The sequence below is a fragment of the Pimephales promelas genome, chromosome 1 (genome assembly GCF_988280905.1).
Source record: "Pimephales promelas chromosome 1, fPimPro1.hap1.1, whole genome shotgun sequence".
Classification (NCBI taxonomy): domain Eukaryota; kingdom Metazoa; phylum Chordata; class Actinopteri; order Cypriniformes; family Leuciscidae; genus Pimephales; species Pimephales promelas.
Window position 1 is genome coordinate 46,733,392 of NC_142769.1, and position 18,366 is coordinate 46,751,757.

An 18,366-nucleotide genomic window follows, 5' to 3' on the forward strand; every position below is an offset into this window, starting at 1 on the left:
GAGTTGAGGTAACAGCTCTGCCTTCCAGGAGATTGGAGGGGGACACCGCTGACGTCCTCTGAATCTCCCTCAAGGAGAAACGCGCATATTATCGACACAAACAAGTAGGGCGCCTTCCTTGCCTCGTATCCACGCGGGTTGCTTTCTTGGAAATGTGTTTTGACGTTTTGCTCCCTGCATCCCGCGGACAGACAGGCGCGTGCGTTTTAATATCCTCGATGCATAATCTCCTCATCCATGCTCGTGGATACACAGCCGTGATGCTAATAACAACAACCTCATCATCATCACACTGAAGGTGATGCAGCTGGTGGTGAAATGGTCAGAACCGAGAGACTATTTGAGAAAATATGCGTGCACTTGACGTGTGAAGGGCAAGGAGGAGACCGAGAATGCGGGTGTGTGATGTGGCGTTGATCATGCGACTTCGCCCAGGCTGCCGCTCTCCAGAATCCGTGTCGGGACCCGCGGCGGATGGGGTGACTTACCCGCAGGGGAAGACCGGGACCAGGGCCGCCACCTCCTGAAGCACCCTCCGGTGTGTCTCCGCGGGACGGAGGGAAGATGCAGGAGGCGACGGAAGATGGACAGGAGCCCATACTGAACGGAGCTGGGAGGGAAGAGGTGAGACGAGGGCGTGTATTGGCCCACATTCTATGAACATTTTGCGTTAGCATAATATACAGGTGAGTTGTTATTGTTTAGCATTATAACTGTGTTGGGCACAGGAAGACTATCACGACGTGTATGGCAAGCCATTTAAACATCTGTATTGTATTGAAGTGATAGTATGTAATCCATAGCGAGCAGGTTATTATTAGTTTATTTTCACTTGTAACTATTTGATATACTTATTCTAACACTGATTTGCATTTATTCCAGTTTTACTATACGTATTCATTAGATACAGACAGTATCATAAGACTATTACTAACTTTTTTTGTTTGTTTGTTTGTTAGCCATTCCACCGAATGGGTGACATTAGCTTTTTGTAAATCTTCAAAAATCAACTTTCATTTTTTTTTTTTTCAACATTGAATCTATTACTACACATATTTAACTATTCAAAATGTGCATTGGTCAATGTCAGGCAACTTTATTTAATTTTTTACAAGGTTTCAAAGCAGACTATGGACGCTTGTTTTCTCAGTCCTGTTACCGAAACTCATGTGCCATTTAAAAAGCATGTTTAAAAGCATGTCTATTAATTCCTTTGTTTTCCCCACAAGAAAGTGTTTATTTCAAAGAAATTGTTGGTTATATGTTCAAATAATTGATATTTGTGACGACAAAAAAAATCACTATATATTAAGGCAAGGTGTATTTTAATATAAGACGCATAGCCATTTTTTTCACTTTAAAGAAAACCGAAGCCTCGAGTTTATAATTTTTAAAATAATTTAATGTATAAATGATGGACAAAACAAAACTGATAAAAACAGTGGTTTAACATCAATTTTTTAGAAAAAAAAAATAGTAACAGGAATGAACACTTGGTAACAGGAATGAACATTAGGTAACAGGAATGAGTGTCTAAATGAGTGTGTATGAGAGTGTATGAGAGAGAGAGTGTATATGATTATGTGTGCTGTGTTGAAGTGATTTACTATGTGCTAGTAGTACTTCACAGCGAAAGAAGGGGAAAGAGAAAAAAGGAGAGAGAGATGAAGAGAGGGAGGGAGAATAAGGGAAGTTACGTCATAAAAGGGTTGCAGGTGTGTCTTGCTTCTTCCCAGTGCAGCATGCCATAGGTGGGTGTTTGTTTGTTTTTTACTTTATTTTAAAGGGTTAATTCACCCAAAAATTAAAATTAAGTAATTAATTACTCATCCCCATGCTGTACCAACCCTGTAAGATCTTTGTTCATCTTCGAAACGCAAATTAAGATGTTTTTTATTAAATTTGAGAGGTGGATCACTGCCACATAGGCTTTCAGAGATTTGAGAGATTTCCACGACGCATGTGCGAGAACTGAACAAGGAGTAGAAAAAGATCGTAATTTCTCGCGCATGCGTCGTGGAAATCTCTTGAACTCTCGTCTCAGGCCTACAAGGAAGAAAAGAAATAGTCGAATAAAGTCATTATTTTTGTTTGTTTGTTTTTTCGCACAGAAAGTATTCTCATCGCTTGATAAACTTATACTTGAGCCACTGTAGTCACGTGGAATATTTAAACATTTTCTCAATGACTTTCTGGGCTGTCAAGTTTCGATCCCTCAGGCATCCTGTGAAGCAGTGATCCACCTCTCAGATTTAATCAAAAAATCTTCATTTGTGTTCCGAAGACGAACAAATGTCTTACGGGGCTGGTACAGCATGGGGATGAGTAATTAATGACTTAATTTTCATTTTTGGGTGAACTAACCCTTTAATGTCTTATGTTATGTTACACTGTACTTATAGTAGTCAACATTTGAAGTGGATCCAAAAAGTTATAAGGTATTCATTCATTTATATACCAATACCAATTTGAATAGTCATAGTAATATTGAATAGTAACTAATTGTATGCAATAAGTATTATCTAATCGAGTGAAGATACCAGTCACTATTAGACTAATTAGTACTTCAGAATACATTCTAGTAACATTAAAATACATACTAGTTTGTTTTAAGGAATAAATGCCAAATGCTACATAAAACTTGCCATATGATGTGATCAAGCTGCACTCTGATGAGTTTTTCAGGCTCAGGATTTTAGTAGTTTAAAATTGAGACCTGTTTACCATTACAATATCTATCCATAAACGAGCATGCTGCAGTTTATTGCATGTTAGCTATGTGATTTTATCTATGCACTGCAGTTACTAGTTTCCCTAGATTTTTGGCCTTATTCTGGCATTCTTTTATCATATAAAAAGTGGTCGTATTGGCACAATATGCTATTGTGCAAAGTGACGTATTGGCACTTGGATGGTATCAGATACTAGCATACTGAAAGATTTCCATGTTCAAGTACCATAATATTTTAAGCTACTGTTTGGAGGTGTAAAAGAGATCATAATGCTTCTCTGAAGTACAGTATCTCCACTCATGAACTAAATTGGTTTTTCCACAATTTTAGGTTGTCTCTTCTGAGGTTTATAATAATAAGATGTTACCAAAGAAAGTGTTGCACCCATAGCACACGGTATAAGTAATGCAACTGTGTATTATAAGTGATATTCTCCACTCAGGGTAATAGACCTATGCTCGTCTTTACCCTCAGGTCTTAGCAGAGCATTTCCCTTGGGGCTGTTGTTTTACTATCATCCTTGGCAAAGTCTCTTTCCCGCTCTCTAATTTTGTTTGCCACTGTATAGCTCCTTCCCTTTCACATTTATCATGCTCTTGCGTCTGATAGATATCCTCTCACTGGTACAACATCTGATCAAAGGAGGGCTGTGTAATTTCAAGGCAGATAATGACTTCGGTTAGGTCAACATATCTGTGACAAAGCTCAAGACCAGAGTCAGCACTGACCTCTATATTAACAAACTACAGCATTTCTCTCTCTCTCTCTTCTCTCTATTCATTTATTGGTGCTGAGTTAACCTCCTGTCTCTTGTTACATGAAGATCAATGGAAATGGAGACAGCTTGAAGGGAAGAAAGCTCTGAGCCATATCAGAAATGCAATTTTAAATGAATTTGGATGGCAGCAGGAATGGGCTACAACAGATAGTGAGCTATTTCTGTACATTTTAGGCTGGCACCGGCTGTTGAAGGATAATGAAAGACTGAAGTCGAGTGAAAGATACCGACAGAGTATCGCTCTAAAGTCCATATTTTTATCTCTCTGTTAAGATTCCTTCTTTAATCAATATGTTTCTATGTATTATGTTCCTCTCTCTTGCATGATCACCCTTTCTATTTCAGTTCATTTCTATTAACCCGACCACAAATTCAGAATTGTAAGATGGAAGTTGCTACGTCCGTCATCAAAAGGCCATAATCCCCTTGCTACTTCACTGTGATGTTAAGATATGAATCTGTGGTTTATTTAATGGAAAAAGACTGAAAGAAAAGTGGCTACGGAAGAGAGAAGTTCATAATGAAGAGTGTTCATGAAAGAGAGTGCAATTGCTCATTTAAAAGCTAGAAAGAGCTTTTTTTTTTAAGTGTCATTACATTACGACTAATTTTATTGTGATTTTTCACATGCATCCCAGTAAGAGTTATGAACATGCAACCAACGGTGGTGTTTGTTTACTTAAAGGGATACTCCACTTTTTTGGGGGGAAATAGGCTCAATTTAGTCCCTCAGAGTTAAATAGTTGGGTTTTAAGATTTTCGAATCCATTCAGCCGATTTTCAAATATTTAGAAGAATATCAGTAACTAGACAGTTTCTGGTCTCATTGACTTCCATAGTAGGAAAAAAATATACTATGGAAGTCAATGGGACCAGAAACTGTCTGCTTACTGATATTCTTCTAAACATCAAAAAAATCGGCTGAATACATTCAAAAACAGTAAAACCCACCTGTTTAACTCTGGGGGAATGGTAAAATGAGCCTATTTTTACCCCAAAAAAAGTGGAGTATCCCTTTAAAATGTTACAAAAACGCTTTAAAAATTCAGAATACAATGGATAATAGTAATTTTTTCATGAAAACCATTATGCTTGAAATAGCAGACAGTGCTTCTCAACAAGTGTTAGCCTACCTATTCTGACAAATTGCACTAAAAGTACTTGTCTGGAAGCCAATGGCTGTTGTGAGGCAATTAAGTCTATTTCACAACCTAATCTGCATGTGTGGTGTAATTTAACCCTAATTTTTATTAAAAAAACTAAATATGTTTACATTGCTCCTTGTCCACATTGCTCACTCTCACATTATCTCTCTCCTCACCTCTCTGCAGCAGCGTCCAGTGAAGCAGTCCTTGGCTTCCTCTCTGTGTCGAGAGTCTCACTGGAAGTGTCTTCTCCTCACTCTGCTCATGTTCGGCTGTTTCGGCACACTGGCCTGGTGCAAGCTGTGCAAAGCTCCAGTGCTCGCTCCGACAGAGCCCGAAGCTGCGGTTGTGGAGCCGGGAGACCCCTCCACGACCTCGGCTAGCTCTGGTGCCTACATCCCCCTTGAAGTGGATCTGGATAGTCCCTGTTCCAGTGGCTACATTTATATTCCTCTGGCTTTCCTGGCCATGCTGTACGTGGTCTACCTGGTGGAATGCTGGCACTGCTACTCCAAGACGGCCATGTTGGCTCAAGCGGAGGTTACGGAGGTGTACGAGCGCGTGCAGAGGCTGCAGCAAGCAACGCCGTGCATCTGGTGGAAGGCCATCAGTTACCACTACGTGCGACGGACAAGGCAGGTGACGCGCTATCGCAACGGGGACGCCTACACCACCACGCAAGTGTATCACGAGCGTGTAAACACCCATGCGGCGAGCTCAGAGTTTGACTATGCGAGGTATGGCGTCAAAGACGTTTCGAAGGAGTTAAGGGGCTTAAAGGATCATCCAGCGGTAAGGCTGCGTTTCACGAAATGCTTTAGTTTTGCCAGTGCCCGAGCGGAGGCTGCCTACCTGACCCAGCGTGCACGTTTCTTTGGTGAAAACGAAGGTCTGGACGATTACATGGAGGCACGGGAGGGAATGCATTTGAAGAACGTGGATTTCCGTGAGCACATCCTAGCTTTCCCAGACCCGGCCAGACAGCCCTGGTACGCCAAGCGTAAAGTTTTCTGGCTGGCCTCGGCTCTGCTCCTGTCCTGGCCGCTTCGGGTTGTGGCGGAGTATCGCACTGCGTACGTGCACTACCACGTAGAAAAACTGTTCGGCGACGCAGATGATAACAATACGGGTGACGTAACTGAGAACAGCGGGGGCATTGAGAATGGAAACGGACCTGTACCTGGCACTGGATCGAGCTATCGTGCCATTTCACGAGTAAATACGGTGGACATGACCGAGCTGGAGTGGCACATTCGCTGCAACCAGCAGTTGGTGCCCAGTTACTCCGAGGCCCTGTTGATGGATCCCGGTTCGGGCGCCAACCAAGGTGCCAACACTCCTCCAGCCGGGCAGGGGACTAACTCGACAACGGTTGGCCCGTCTTATCCAGTGGCCTTCGCTTCGGCTTACTTGCTCCAGAACTGTCCTCGTTGCCGCCGCACCACAAGCAGTGCTTCCCTGCCATCCCGGCTGAGAGGCCCGACCGCAACCCTGCTGAGTGGAACCATGGCTGGGATGAGAGCTAGTGCATCTGGAGGTGGTCCTGGAGGCCCGGGACGGCTGGTTCTGAGCAGGAGCGGCTTCTCACTGGGACGGCTCCAGGCTCCTCGCCCGTCATCCCTCTTCCACTCCCGAAGTGTAGGTGGAGGGCTAGCGGCAAGAGGAGAAGAGGCAAGTGGAGGAGGTGGTTTCTTAGGTTTGGGAACTAGACAAGACGAAGAGAGCAGACGAGTGCTGGAAGGAGAGGGTGATGAGGACGAGGAGGTGGCGAACGTGGTGGAAAGGGAAGAAGAAAGTGAGGGGGACGGGGAAGAAAGAGAGCAACAAGAGGATCCAGAAGAAGGGCGAGCAAGGGAAAGAGACAGACCTCCTACATATCAGGATGCCCTTTTCTTCCCAGTGTTGATTGTGCATGGAGAGGAGAGTTGCCATTCAGGTGAGGACATTTCTTGAGGAGAAGACACTGAAGCCCCATCAAAAAGTGCATTGAAGTGTTAGGAAAAAAGTGGGAGAATTGGAAATGTCATGGCCAAAGCAATTTGTCGGACTTTCATTAAAAAAGATGTGTAAGAAAAGCTTGTCTGACACATGGCAACAGTTGCTAAAGCGGGATTGGTTGGTAAAGTTTTTAGTCAGTTGGTAAAGCTTAAGACTAATATAAGAACGAGAATGCATGAATTGACCAAGAAAGGTGTCTAAACACCTCTTGTCAACAATGACTGACGTCACTTATCTATGCAATAAAGAAATGGGAAGAGAGTACTTGTAAAAGTTAAGGGGATACACAAGAAAAGAAGCAAAAAGCACCAAAAGACAAACTACCCAAAGGAAGACAAGACCATTGGAAAGCCTTCCAAAGATCATGAAGAGAACAGAACAGTTCATCAAGGGGAATGTTATTAATATATACATAGCCAACATATAGCTGTGTCCAACAAGTCAAAAATAAGTTTTGTATAAAAAAAAAAAACAAGAGAAAGAAGAGCCTCATAAACTTGCACAAAATGTTGGGATTCAACCTCTTGAGACATTTCATTGTAACTATCTGTTGTTGTTTTTTTCAAAATTTCCTGCACTTGCTGTTCTTCTGAAATGGATATTTGACTAAACTAATGGATGCCATTATTATTGCAGGGAGTATATTCATATTAAGCCATTTTCTTGCAGCTTAATTCATTAAGAGTATTTTCTTTCTGCAGCCTTGCAAATCCCAATAACGTTTTTTTGGTTTGCTCATCAGAAAATTGGTGAAAGTATGTTTTAATAAGGTGTTTTCCTTAGCTAAAACTACAGTTAGGGATGCACGATATATCGGCCACATTATCGGTATCGGCCGATAAATGATCATTTTTAATGTTATCGTTGTCGGCCCAACAAGAACATTTAGCCTATATCTAAAAGCTGATAACTAATGTATTATTCCCTTCAGCTGAGGCGCTTTAGATGTGCACTGTTCATGATGCTTTTAAATTGCTTGAAATATGATTGAAATCACTATAAAAAAAGGAAAATCCAGTTAAAGTGCAAAATGTGCTGCGCAAGTCTGTCATATCGGCATAAGAACATCATAATTGTGTTTGTATCTTGGCTTTTAATGAGGAGACTTTTTTTTAAATCAGGTTCTCAAAAATTGTCTAAAAATTTCAATATCGGCCAATATATCGGTTATCGGCTTTCAAATATAAAGAATTATCGTTATCGGCAAAATTGTCATATCGGTGCATCCCTAACTACAGAGTTAAAAATATGTGAGGTGCTGTAATCACATTGTTGTCACTTTATGTATTTTTTACTCATAGTTTGTTAGTCGGTATTTGTTTATTTGTACAACAGCATATCACCAACTTTGCCTCACGAAGAGTTTGAGACTAAAGAGCACCTCTCAGACATAAATAATGGTGCAGCATGTTGCCCTCCAACTCCACCCTCTGTGCTCGTCTCTGATTGGCTGAAGTGTCATGTGAATAAATAGGCCAATTGTGGACGAGACTGCTTAGTGTGCCAAGACACATCCATCTCCTGGTAACCGTGGATCCTCGTGAGACGTCTTAGTAGTGAGTTATTCATTGCAGAATGCACATATGAATGTGTTTAATAATTGGAAAATGTGTACAACGCAAATCTTCCTGTCAAGCTTCGAAATATAATCTGCAAATACACATCGGAAGCCAAAAAAGTACACGCTTTGTCTTATCATGAGCCTAAAGCATGCAGACATGCTCTCTCATTTATCCTTTAGCAGGTCACATAGATGTTGCAACTGTACTGCAAATAATTTCTAAAACACCTTTAATTAAGAAAAAAGAAAATATTCTTGCAATACTGTCGACATGTTGTGTCACAACGTGAATGTTGATCTAACAGTGATGTGGTGTCTGTTTAAATCACGATGAGAATGTAAAGTATGTCATAAGTATTTGATTGTGCGGCGTGTTTCATCCATTAGCCGGTGGTTGATGCACAGACGGCTAGACTACCAGAATACTTGAATTTCTAGAAATCAGAGCTGTTCAGTTGAGTGCACAATTGTCTTCTGGACCTCAGATGGATGATGAGAGGTTTCTTTTTTATTTAAATTGCAAAAAGTTTCAGGCGGTCCTGAGATCAACTGTATGTTCAGCATATGTGTGGTTTCAAGGGTATTTCAAGTTTGTATTCAGGTTGTTGTTGGGTTTTTTTTTTTCATGAACCATATTATTGAGACAGAACCCTTTAAGATTTAATAGTAGCATCAAAAGCAATACTTTACTTTTTGTGTGAAATGCCCTGACAGATGTAGCCAAATTGGGATACAGTATGATTGATTTGTTCAGCTTAACTAAACAGAAGCTTTATATTTGTCCCTCCCCAAAGTTAATAGTTTGTAAGCAAGCAAGTTTTGCTGTTATGGCTCAAACAGGTTCGCCTGCGTCGTCTTTTACCCTAGTGCAGTGATTTGGCTTGGAGTTACGAAAGCTCAGGAGAATTGAAGTTATGAAATATGTAAGTTTGTTTATGTGTGTGTTGGGAGGCAGTCTGAGGATTGTCACAACTGATGATCATGATAAACGTAACACTGATGGTACATAATAAAATGCTTGATTTGAAGTCTTATTTGTGCGAACTCTTTGCCCAGTTATCAATTTGTAAATTTAACTGGTTTAGTTTATTTATTATATAATTCAATTTTGTGTCATCTGTGATCAATAAAAAAAGTGTGCTTAAAAAAAAAAACCAAAAAAAAAAACCTGCTTCCCAGACAGTAACATCTGTCGGCCCACATCCGGTGCAGGTGAATTCCACATGGCCCAGATGTGGACCGGATCTGGGCTGACACTATGTTGATGTCTGGGTTATTGTGGTGATTCATCACTACAATCAGGTCGTCAAGTCAAATGTTAGACCTTCCTTTACGCTGATTTCACGCAGCCGTCATTTTGAAATGGCTCCAGTGGGAAGAAAGCTGGAAGTGTCGCCTTTAATCATAGGAGAGTCGCGAATGCAATGGCGTATTGTTGTTTAATGTAGAAATTTGTTATTCTGAAAATGTACATACATTTCTTTCATAGTTTAAACAGTGAAATTTAAATTTTTTTAATATATATATTCAGAACATAAAAAATAAGCAGGAACGAACTATATACATATCCTATATTGGATAAATATAAATAATAAATAAATAAATAAGATAAATAATAAATCGCGACAGCAGCTTAGGTTGGTAGTACAAGACATTGTTGTACTTCCGGGATTCTTCCCACCAGCCTCGCTTTCGATTTCAAAATGGCAGCAGTGTGAAATCGGCGAATTACCAGAAGGCTTGGTATTACGTTTTCCACATTGTTAGAACTGTTCCGTGCAGCATGTATGCTGTATATATTGACAATTAATATGATATTATGACCACATTTATTGGCCCTATCTACAGGTTTTATTCACATTTTTCGTTTTTATTTGCCACTGCTTTAGTTTTTTGCCTTTTAGTCTAAGCACCGGTGGTATTAGTTCAGAAATATCATTATATGGAACTGAAATTATCTCAACATAGCCATTACTACAGCAGTGCAAAAAAAAAAAAAAAAAACGAATCTCATACTCAACCAATCCGAATCAAGAATTCAACGTGTGTGACTCCTTATTATGACACCATGCTGCGAGTTGTTGTATATTGGCCGAGATATTTCGGTTTAAAGTGAATTTCCCCATGTAAGAACTTTTCTGGACGCTTCTATTTCTATTTCCGTTTAATGTTATAAATACAAACTTAATGTGTCGCAGTCTCTCTCTCTCTCTCTCTCTCTCTCTCTCTCTCTCTCTCTCTCTCTCTCTCCTAATCCTGTCGTGTAGATTTAAACCACTACTAAGAGAAAATCACGGATTTAACAGTCACGCTGGATCGTGATAGAGGCGGCTAGGACGTGGTCAAGACAGCGGGAAAACTCTGGTAAGTCTTGTCTGATTGATGTGGAAAGTAATTTGCATTTTGTTTTGTAAACTTTGTGCTGCAAAGACAATGCCTAGGCTATAAAAAAAACTCTCCCGCCTTTCTGTTAGTCACTGTATGTCTTTACCTGTTCTTGTTTCTACACGGTCTACAAAAAGTGTGTTTTAACAGTAGCTAATGTCCCCAATCACTTACTGTATGAGGCTGATGTGAGCGGCTCGGTAAGCCTCTGTAAGCCGCTTGATGCCCTTCATGCCCAGAGGATCAAACCGAGGCTGTCGCTGCTGCTGTATAATAATAAAGCGTCACGATTAATGATTGACGCATTTTCACTTTGTAAGCGTGTAAATGCTCCCTGATGCCACTAAAGCCCTTGTCAAACTCAGTAGGCTAGGCTATTAAAATCATCACTTAGAAAAAACGGCAGCATAAAAAAGTCATCCACACACATTATGAGTCTACACAGACATTGGCTATATATAGCCTATGTGAGTGAGTGTGTGTGTGTAGACTTTTTTTTAGACTTTTTTGGTGTACAGAATTTATGTTTCCAAACTTTTGACGGGTATTAAAAGGCCTATATTTACAGTAGCCTAGATCAGCTTAGTTTAGAAACATTAACAAAAATGTTTTTTAAAAAAAGTATCTTATGCTCACCACAGCTGCATTTATTTCTTTTTCTAAAATACAGTACAAACAGTAATATTGTGTAATATTATTACAAATTAACATAATTTCTATTTGAATATACAGTTGTCAACATTTGAAGTGGATCCAAAAAGTTCATCAAAGTTGTCCTAAGACAAGAATGGGCATTGTTCAAAATTCATGTCTAACTTTGATGAAAGATTTTGATCCACTTCAAATGTTCAAAAAACGTGCTGCTTAAAGTCCCCCTGTAGTGAAAACCCAGCTTTAAATTTTGTTCATTTGTCTGTGCAGTGTTTTTAATATGCTTTAAGACAAACCATGTGCACTCTAAAAAATGCTGGGTTGTTTTAATCCAATTTTGGGTAAAATATGGACAAACCCAACTATTGAGGTTAAAATTATCATTTAAAAATGTAACCCAATGGCTGGGTTTGTCCATATTTTACCCAAAATTGGGTTAAAACAACCCAGTATTTTTTAGAGTGTGCCAATGTCAACACCATTGCTGAATATTATCTCCTTAAAACTGCGGTGAGTTTCAAAGGTTTGAAATCGCTGGTGTTTCTGACGTCACAAACTACCTTGTAACCAATCAGGTCAACGTGTGATCATCAATGAGTTGATCTCTCAGCTGGTGTGAGTGAGTGGAGGCGGGGCTCATTTGCATATTCGTAGAGCCGCGTATACGTATTCATAGAACCTGTTTCAACGGATGAAGACATTTTTCATGGAAAAACGTTTAAATGTGTCATTTTGGTGATCAAAGTTTTAAGGAATACAATTATTGAGTACAGGGGGACTTAAACATTTTTGTGGAAATGGTGACACTTTTTTTCAAGATTCTTTGAATAGGAAGTTCAATGAACTGGATTTATTAAATGTATGCATTTTTACATAACAAAACATTATAAATGTAACATTACATGTCTGTCACTTTTGATCAATTTAATGCATCCTTCATAAATAAAAAAAACTTAATTTAATTTAAAAATAAATTTCTCTTTTTTTTATCTTAGCACTAATATTTGAATGGTATCATAGTTTCCATAAAAATTTTTAGCAGCAAAAACATGTTCAACATAGATAATTATAATAAATGTTTCTTTGGCACCAAATCAGCATATCAGAATGATTTCTGAAGGATCATGTGACACTGAAGACTGGAGTAATGATGCTGAAAATACAGCTTTGGAATAAATTACATTTCAAAATATGTTAAAATTAAAAAAAAACAGTTCTGTTAAATTGCAATAATATTTCACAAAACTACTATTTTTACTGCATTTTTAATTGAACAAATGCAGCCTGGGTGAACATAAGAGACTTCCTTCAAAACAATTATAAATCAACCTGGTGCTACGTAAATATATATTATTCTATAAAATGGGTGACTGACACTTTTACTTTTACCCTAATTAGAAGGTTATTTAATCGCAGTAGTAAATGACCTCTCTCTCTCTCTCTCTCCCCTCTTTTTCTCTCTGCCAGATGATGACTGAGATAGCAAAGGCACAGACCGATTCGGTGGTGTCCAGTGTGGAGTCCATGCTGGCAGACGCCAGCCGAATACAAACATGGTGCCGGGAGCGCAACGAGGAACTGTCCGCTTCTGCGCTGGAGCTGCACGAGGAGACCCAGAGCCTGCGGGAACAGTGTCAGGCCTCACAGCTGGACATGGCCCACCTCAGACGCACGCTAGACCAGCTACTGGACACGAAACACGCATACGAAGCCCGGGAGAGACAGGCCCGGAAACTCAGCAAGCAGCTGTAGAGACGTGAACCCAGCGAGAAACGTGGCGTCACCTCATGGCCGACACTCTGCTGCGATCTGGGAAGTCAAGCTAAAGTAGGCCTAAATATCTCTGTAAAAAGTTGTTTAAATAATTTTCAAGTATATTAATAAAATTTTATTTAAAAGCAGAGACGCAGTCGTCTAGTAATTGCACACACCGTGATGTAGTTCATTTACAGCCTGTAATACTTTTTTTTAGGTTTAAGATTCAAAGTTGTGTTTATCTGTGATAATTCTCTTGATGGGCAAAAAATGCAAGTATCATAAACTTTTGTTGAACACAGAGCTTGTTTTTAGTGATAATTCAAAAGCCTATGGGAAAATCCTATTGGGTTTTACTTTTTCTGGGGGGAACCAGTGTGATGATGCTAACTAGCGTTTGCGTAAATGTTGTCATTCCCGCACCACTCTATTATGTGCCTTAAAGGAGTAGTTCACTTTAAAAAAAACTTTTGCTGATAATTTACTCAGCCCCATGTCATCCAAGATGTCCATGTCTTTCTTTCTTCAGTCGAAAAGAAATTAAGGTTTTTGATGAAAACGTTCCAGGATTTTCTCCATATAATGGACTTTAATGGGACCCAAACGGTTCAAGGTCCAAAATACAGTTTCAGTGCAAACTGTTCAAAGGGCTTTAAACGATTCCAGACGATGAATAAGGGTCTTATCAAGCGAAACGATCGCTCATTTAATAAATAAATAACAAAGTTTAAGTTTTATAAGCTCAAATGGTCGCCTTGCTCTGTTCTGTGATGTGCGTTCGTGACTCTCCTGTTTGAACGCGTTCATCAAAACGAACAAATCTTTTTTTGTGTCATTTGGTTCATTCAACGAACGAAATGAACAAGTTGACTGGAAAAGATTCGTTCATTTTGATAAACGAGTTTGAATAGGAGAGTCACGAACACACATCACAGAACAGAGCAAGGCGACCATTTGAGCTTATAAAACTTAAACTTTGTTATTTATTTATTAAATGAGCGATCGTTTCGCTTGATAAGACCCTTTATTCATTGTCTGGAATCGTTTAAAGCCTTTTGAACAGTTTGCAGTTTCAGTTTGCACTGAAACTGTATTTTAGACCTTGAACCGTTTGGTTCCCATTGAAGTCCATTACATGGAGAAAAATCCTAGAATGTTTATCAAAAACCTGAATTTCTTTTCGACTGAAGAAAGAAAGACATGGACATCTTGGATGACATGTGTGTATGATCTGCAGTTCTGCCGAGTCAGCGAGACCACGACAATGTAAACAGTGACATTACAGTGCGATTTTAATGATGTGAATATTTTCTAGAAATAAAAGTTCAAGATACAGCATATTCATTTTTCATCAATTCTTGCACTAAACAACACAACAAGATGACATTTAATAATAGTAACAATTATTTAAGCTCCTTATTATGTAGCCGAATCTGTGCTGTTTTGCATTGACCGCCTCCAGTTTTCACTTTTGTTTTGCCTCCAGCTAGCGCCGTGACGTAACTGTGACGTCGGCGCAAAAGGGGTCTATAGCCTACATGGTTTTCACTATAAATTCAACATTCATTCTTGTTAATTTTGCAAAAGTAATTCAGTCAAATACAGTAACGTTAAATTACTTTCTTTCTGATGTTTGATTAACATTATTGACACACATGGCGACAGCATCTTTATTAGCAGCGTCTGTCACTTTGAGAACTCTGAGTCGGATTCAAGTGCGCTGTGCAAAACCGTCTCAAGTTCACCATGGTCTCAAAACCAGCATTTACAAAATGAATTCTCTCCCGCTGCTCACTGTGCCTGAGCAGTTTGAAATAATTTGTATCCAAACCACAATGTTTAAAAACGCGTTTAAATTATAAACTTACATCGATGCGCAGCAAAATTTAAATATTACTACCGGATGCAACCCGGTATCACGACAAGACGTGAAATAATCACGTTGGTCCACTTTGGAAAACGTGTAGATGTCACGGTTTAACCCCCTCAAACGTGAAACTTACACGTTTGACCCAGAGCCGTGTTTTTCAACGGCTCTGGTTTGACCTATTCTACACGCAATCGCCTCTGCCATAACGACCTATTGGTTTTCATTAAACCGAGAAAAAAATTGAATTTTGTTTTATTGACGATCACTGAGAAATGTTCTATTAATCAAAATGCAAAAAAGTATTATTTTCAAGGTGAAAAGGATTCATTTGCCTTGATTCACGCCGAAAAAAACGTCAAAATGTCACGTTTTAATGAAGTAGCCAAATGAGTAAAACGTCTATTTTTCCGGCGTCCCCCAGCTCCTCGTTTAAGCAAAAGGTTCGCTAAAACAACGCATTACATCGACGTTAAACAAACGTTAACCGTGTTAACCATAACCTTTTAAATACTCGACCTACCCTTGCTTAGCAACGGGAAGAAACTCTTGTAACTTCAGTGCCTAGCACCTTAGTGCGCTTACAGATTAGGAGACATTATAGTGTGTTCCCTACATTTGTAATGTTATACTTTTAAAATAGGTTAACATCCGGGTACCTCTCCACTGGAATGTGTTATCGCAAACGTGTAAGTTTCACGTTTGAAGGGGTTAAACCGTGACATCTACACGTTTTCCAAAGTGGACCAACGTGATTATTTCACGTCTTGTCGTGATACCGGGTTGGGATATATTATCGCCAGTCCTTTAGGCGAATATAGAGTTTAATCAAACACAAAAAGCAAAATTATACATCCATCAAGTTAATATTCAAACTTACCGAAAGTTTGTGGGGTCGATGATGACGCTGTGTTTTAAGAATAGACTAGAATGTAGTGAAGAGTAAAGGCGATTTATTGGTTGATGTATTCTAATAAGGCGCAGGCGGCCTACTTGCAGCAGCAGGTCGATCGTTCACAAGTTAAATATAGAATAAATGTTTTTGTCATATGAAATTAAAACCTGACGTTTCAATTTTGCCCTGCTGCCCACGGGGGTTTGATTGACAGGTGGCCTGGCCAATCATAACGCCGAATAAGCAACTTTGTCCGACAAGCTGTCAGTATATGGCAAGCCGTTTTAACTTTTAATCATCCGCAGGATATGAATTCTTGATATCAACAATGCCATTTTTTGATGTCAAGAATTTAATTGTTGATATCAACAATTAAATTCTTGATATCAACAATTAAATTCTTGATATCAAAAAATGGCATTGTTGATATCAAGAATTGAATTGTTGATATCAATAATTTAATTGCTGATATCTGTAATTGTATTTTCACTAGTGAAATGTCACCATAGGCTGGCAAGCCGTTTTAGCTTTTATTCATTTCCAGGATATGAATTCTTGATATCAACAATTACATTCTTGATGTCAACAAATACATTTTTTGATATCAAGAATTACATTTTTGATATCAACAATTAAATTATTGATATCATCAATTCAATTCGTGATATCAACAATTACATTTCTGATATCAAGAATTCAATTGTTGATATCAAGAATTACATTTTTGATATCAAAAATGTAATTCTTGATATCAACAATTGAATTCTTGATATCAACAATTGTATTTTCACTAGTGAAATGTCCCCATAGGCTGCCATTCAAAACCAATTGTTGATATCAAGAATTGATTTCTTACTAGTTGAAATTCCAATTTCACATATCAGAAATACAATTATTACTAGTAACAACCTTTATTTATGATATCAATAATTCAATTGTTACTAGTTGAAATGTTATTCTTGATATCAACAATTGAATTGCTACTAGTAAAAATTTTCATTTTTGATATCAATAATTCAATTTTCACTAGTGATAGTGTTAATTTCTGATATCATGAATGTGATTGTTACTAGTAAGAAAGCCATTTTAGATATCTGAAATAATATTGATATCAGAAATAAATTTTCAGATATCAAAAAGTAACAATTTTACTAGTAACAATTGAATTGTTGATATCAAGAATAGACATTTCAACTAGTGACAATTTAATTATTGATATCAGGAATTCACATTTTTACTAGTAACAATGTAATTATTGATATCAAAAATGATATTTCTACTAGTTAAAAAAGAATTCTTGATATCAACAATTCATTTTGAATGGCAGCCTATGGTGACATTTCACTAGTGAAAATACAATTACAGATATCAGCAATTCAATTGTTGATATCAACAATTCAATTGTTGATATCAAGATTTGAATTGTTGATATCAAGAATTCAATTGTTCATATCAAGAATTCAATTTTTGATATCAACAATTAAATTCTTGATATCAAAAATTGGCATTGTTGATATCAAGAATTCATATCCTGGAAATGAATAAAAGCTAAAACGGCATAGGCTGCCATTCAAAATGAATTGTTGATATCAAGAATTGATTTTTTACTAGTAGAAATATCATTTTTTATATCAATAATTACATTGTTACTAGTAAAAATGTGAATTCCTGATATCAATAATTAAATTGTCACTAGTTGAAATGTTTATTCTTGATATCAACAATTCAATTGTTACTAGTAAAAATTACCATTTTTGATATCTGAAAATATATTTCTGATATCAATATTATTTCAGATATCTAAAATGGCTTTCTTACTAGTAACAATCACATTCATGATATCAGAAATTAACACTATCACTAGTGAAAATTGAATTATTGATATCAAAAATGAACATCGTTACTAGTAGCAATTCAATTGTTGATATCAGGAATAACATTTCAACTAGTAACAATTTAATTCTTGATATCAAAAATAAAGTTTTTTACTAGTAATAATTGTATTTCTGATATGTGAAACTGGAATTTCAACTAGTAAGAAATCAATTCTTGATATCAACAATTGGTTTTGAATGGCAGCCTATGGGGACATTTCACTAGTGAAAATACAATTGTTGATATCAAAAATGTAATTGTTGATATCAACAATTGAATTCTTGATATCAGAAATGTATTTGTTGATATCAAGAATGTAATTGTTGATATCAAGAATGTAATTGTTGATATCAAGAACATAATTGTTGATATCAATAATTTAATTGTTGATATCAACAATTAAATTCTTGATATCAAAAAATGTAATTGTTGATATCAACAATTGAATTCTTGATATCAAGAATTCATATCCTAGAAATGAATAAAAGCTAAAACGGCTTGCCATAGTCAGTAACGTCGGTGGATATGAACTTGAAAACGGTATTGTTTAAATTACTTAAATGACAATATTTGAAAGTTGAGACTTTGTTTCATATCATCAGTAAGCTGCTCTGAACTCTTTCTCGTAATCACTCGGTGTAACGTTAGTCTTTGCCCCGCGATGTATTTTTCACTGCGTGAGTGCATGAGAACATGATGTGCGTGACTCGTGAGACCCGCCTGG

The 18,366-nt window shown here is 37.8% G+C and overlaps 1 protein-coding gene and 1 long non-coding RNA gene across 2 annotated transcripts; both read left to right on the forward strand.

The window, feature by feature from the left end:
• Positions 1-117: 117 nt before the first annotated feature.
• unm_sa40862 (un-named sa40862) lies at positions 118-6,888 on the forward strand. The gene is made up of 2 exons (XM_039659311.2): positions 118-624; positions 4,842-6,888. The coding sequence occupies exons 1-2, from the start codon at positions 565-567 to the stop codon at positions 6,606-6,608; spliced, it is 1,827 nt and encodes a 608-aa protein (XP_039515245.2). The 5' UTR covers positions 118-564; the 3' UTR covers positions 6,609-6,888.
• A 3,328-nt stretch (positions 6,889-10,216) lies between these two features.
• On the forward strand, positions 10,217-12,857 carry LOC148998516 (uncharacterized). The gene is made up of 3 exons (XR_016168380.1): positions 10,217-10,340; positions 10,482-10,578; positions 12,718-12,857. It is a non-coding gene; the product is annotated as an uncharacterized LOC148998516 (long non-coding RNA).
• Positions 12,858-18,366: the final 5,509 nt, after the last annotated feature.

What these genes read in the sequence shown, in the direction of transcription:
- unm_sa40862 (XM_039659311.2), top strand. Translation starts at nt 565, where the DNA reads ATGCAGGAGGCGACGGAAGATGGACAGGAGCCCATACTGAACGGAGCT. An exon ending in ACGGAGCTGGGAGGGAAGAG is followed by an intron (nt 625 to 4,841) that starts GTGAGACGAGGG and finishes ACCTCTCTGCAG; the next exon opens with CAGCGTCCAGTGAAGCAGTC.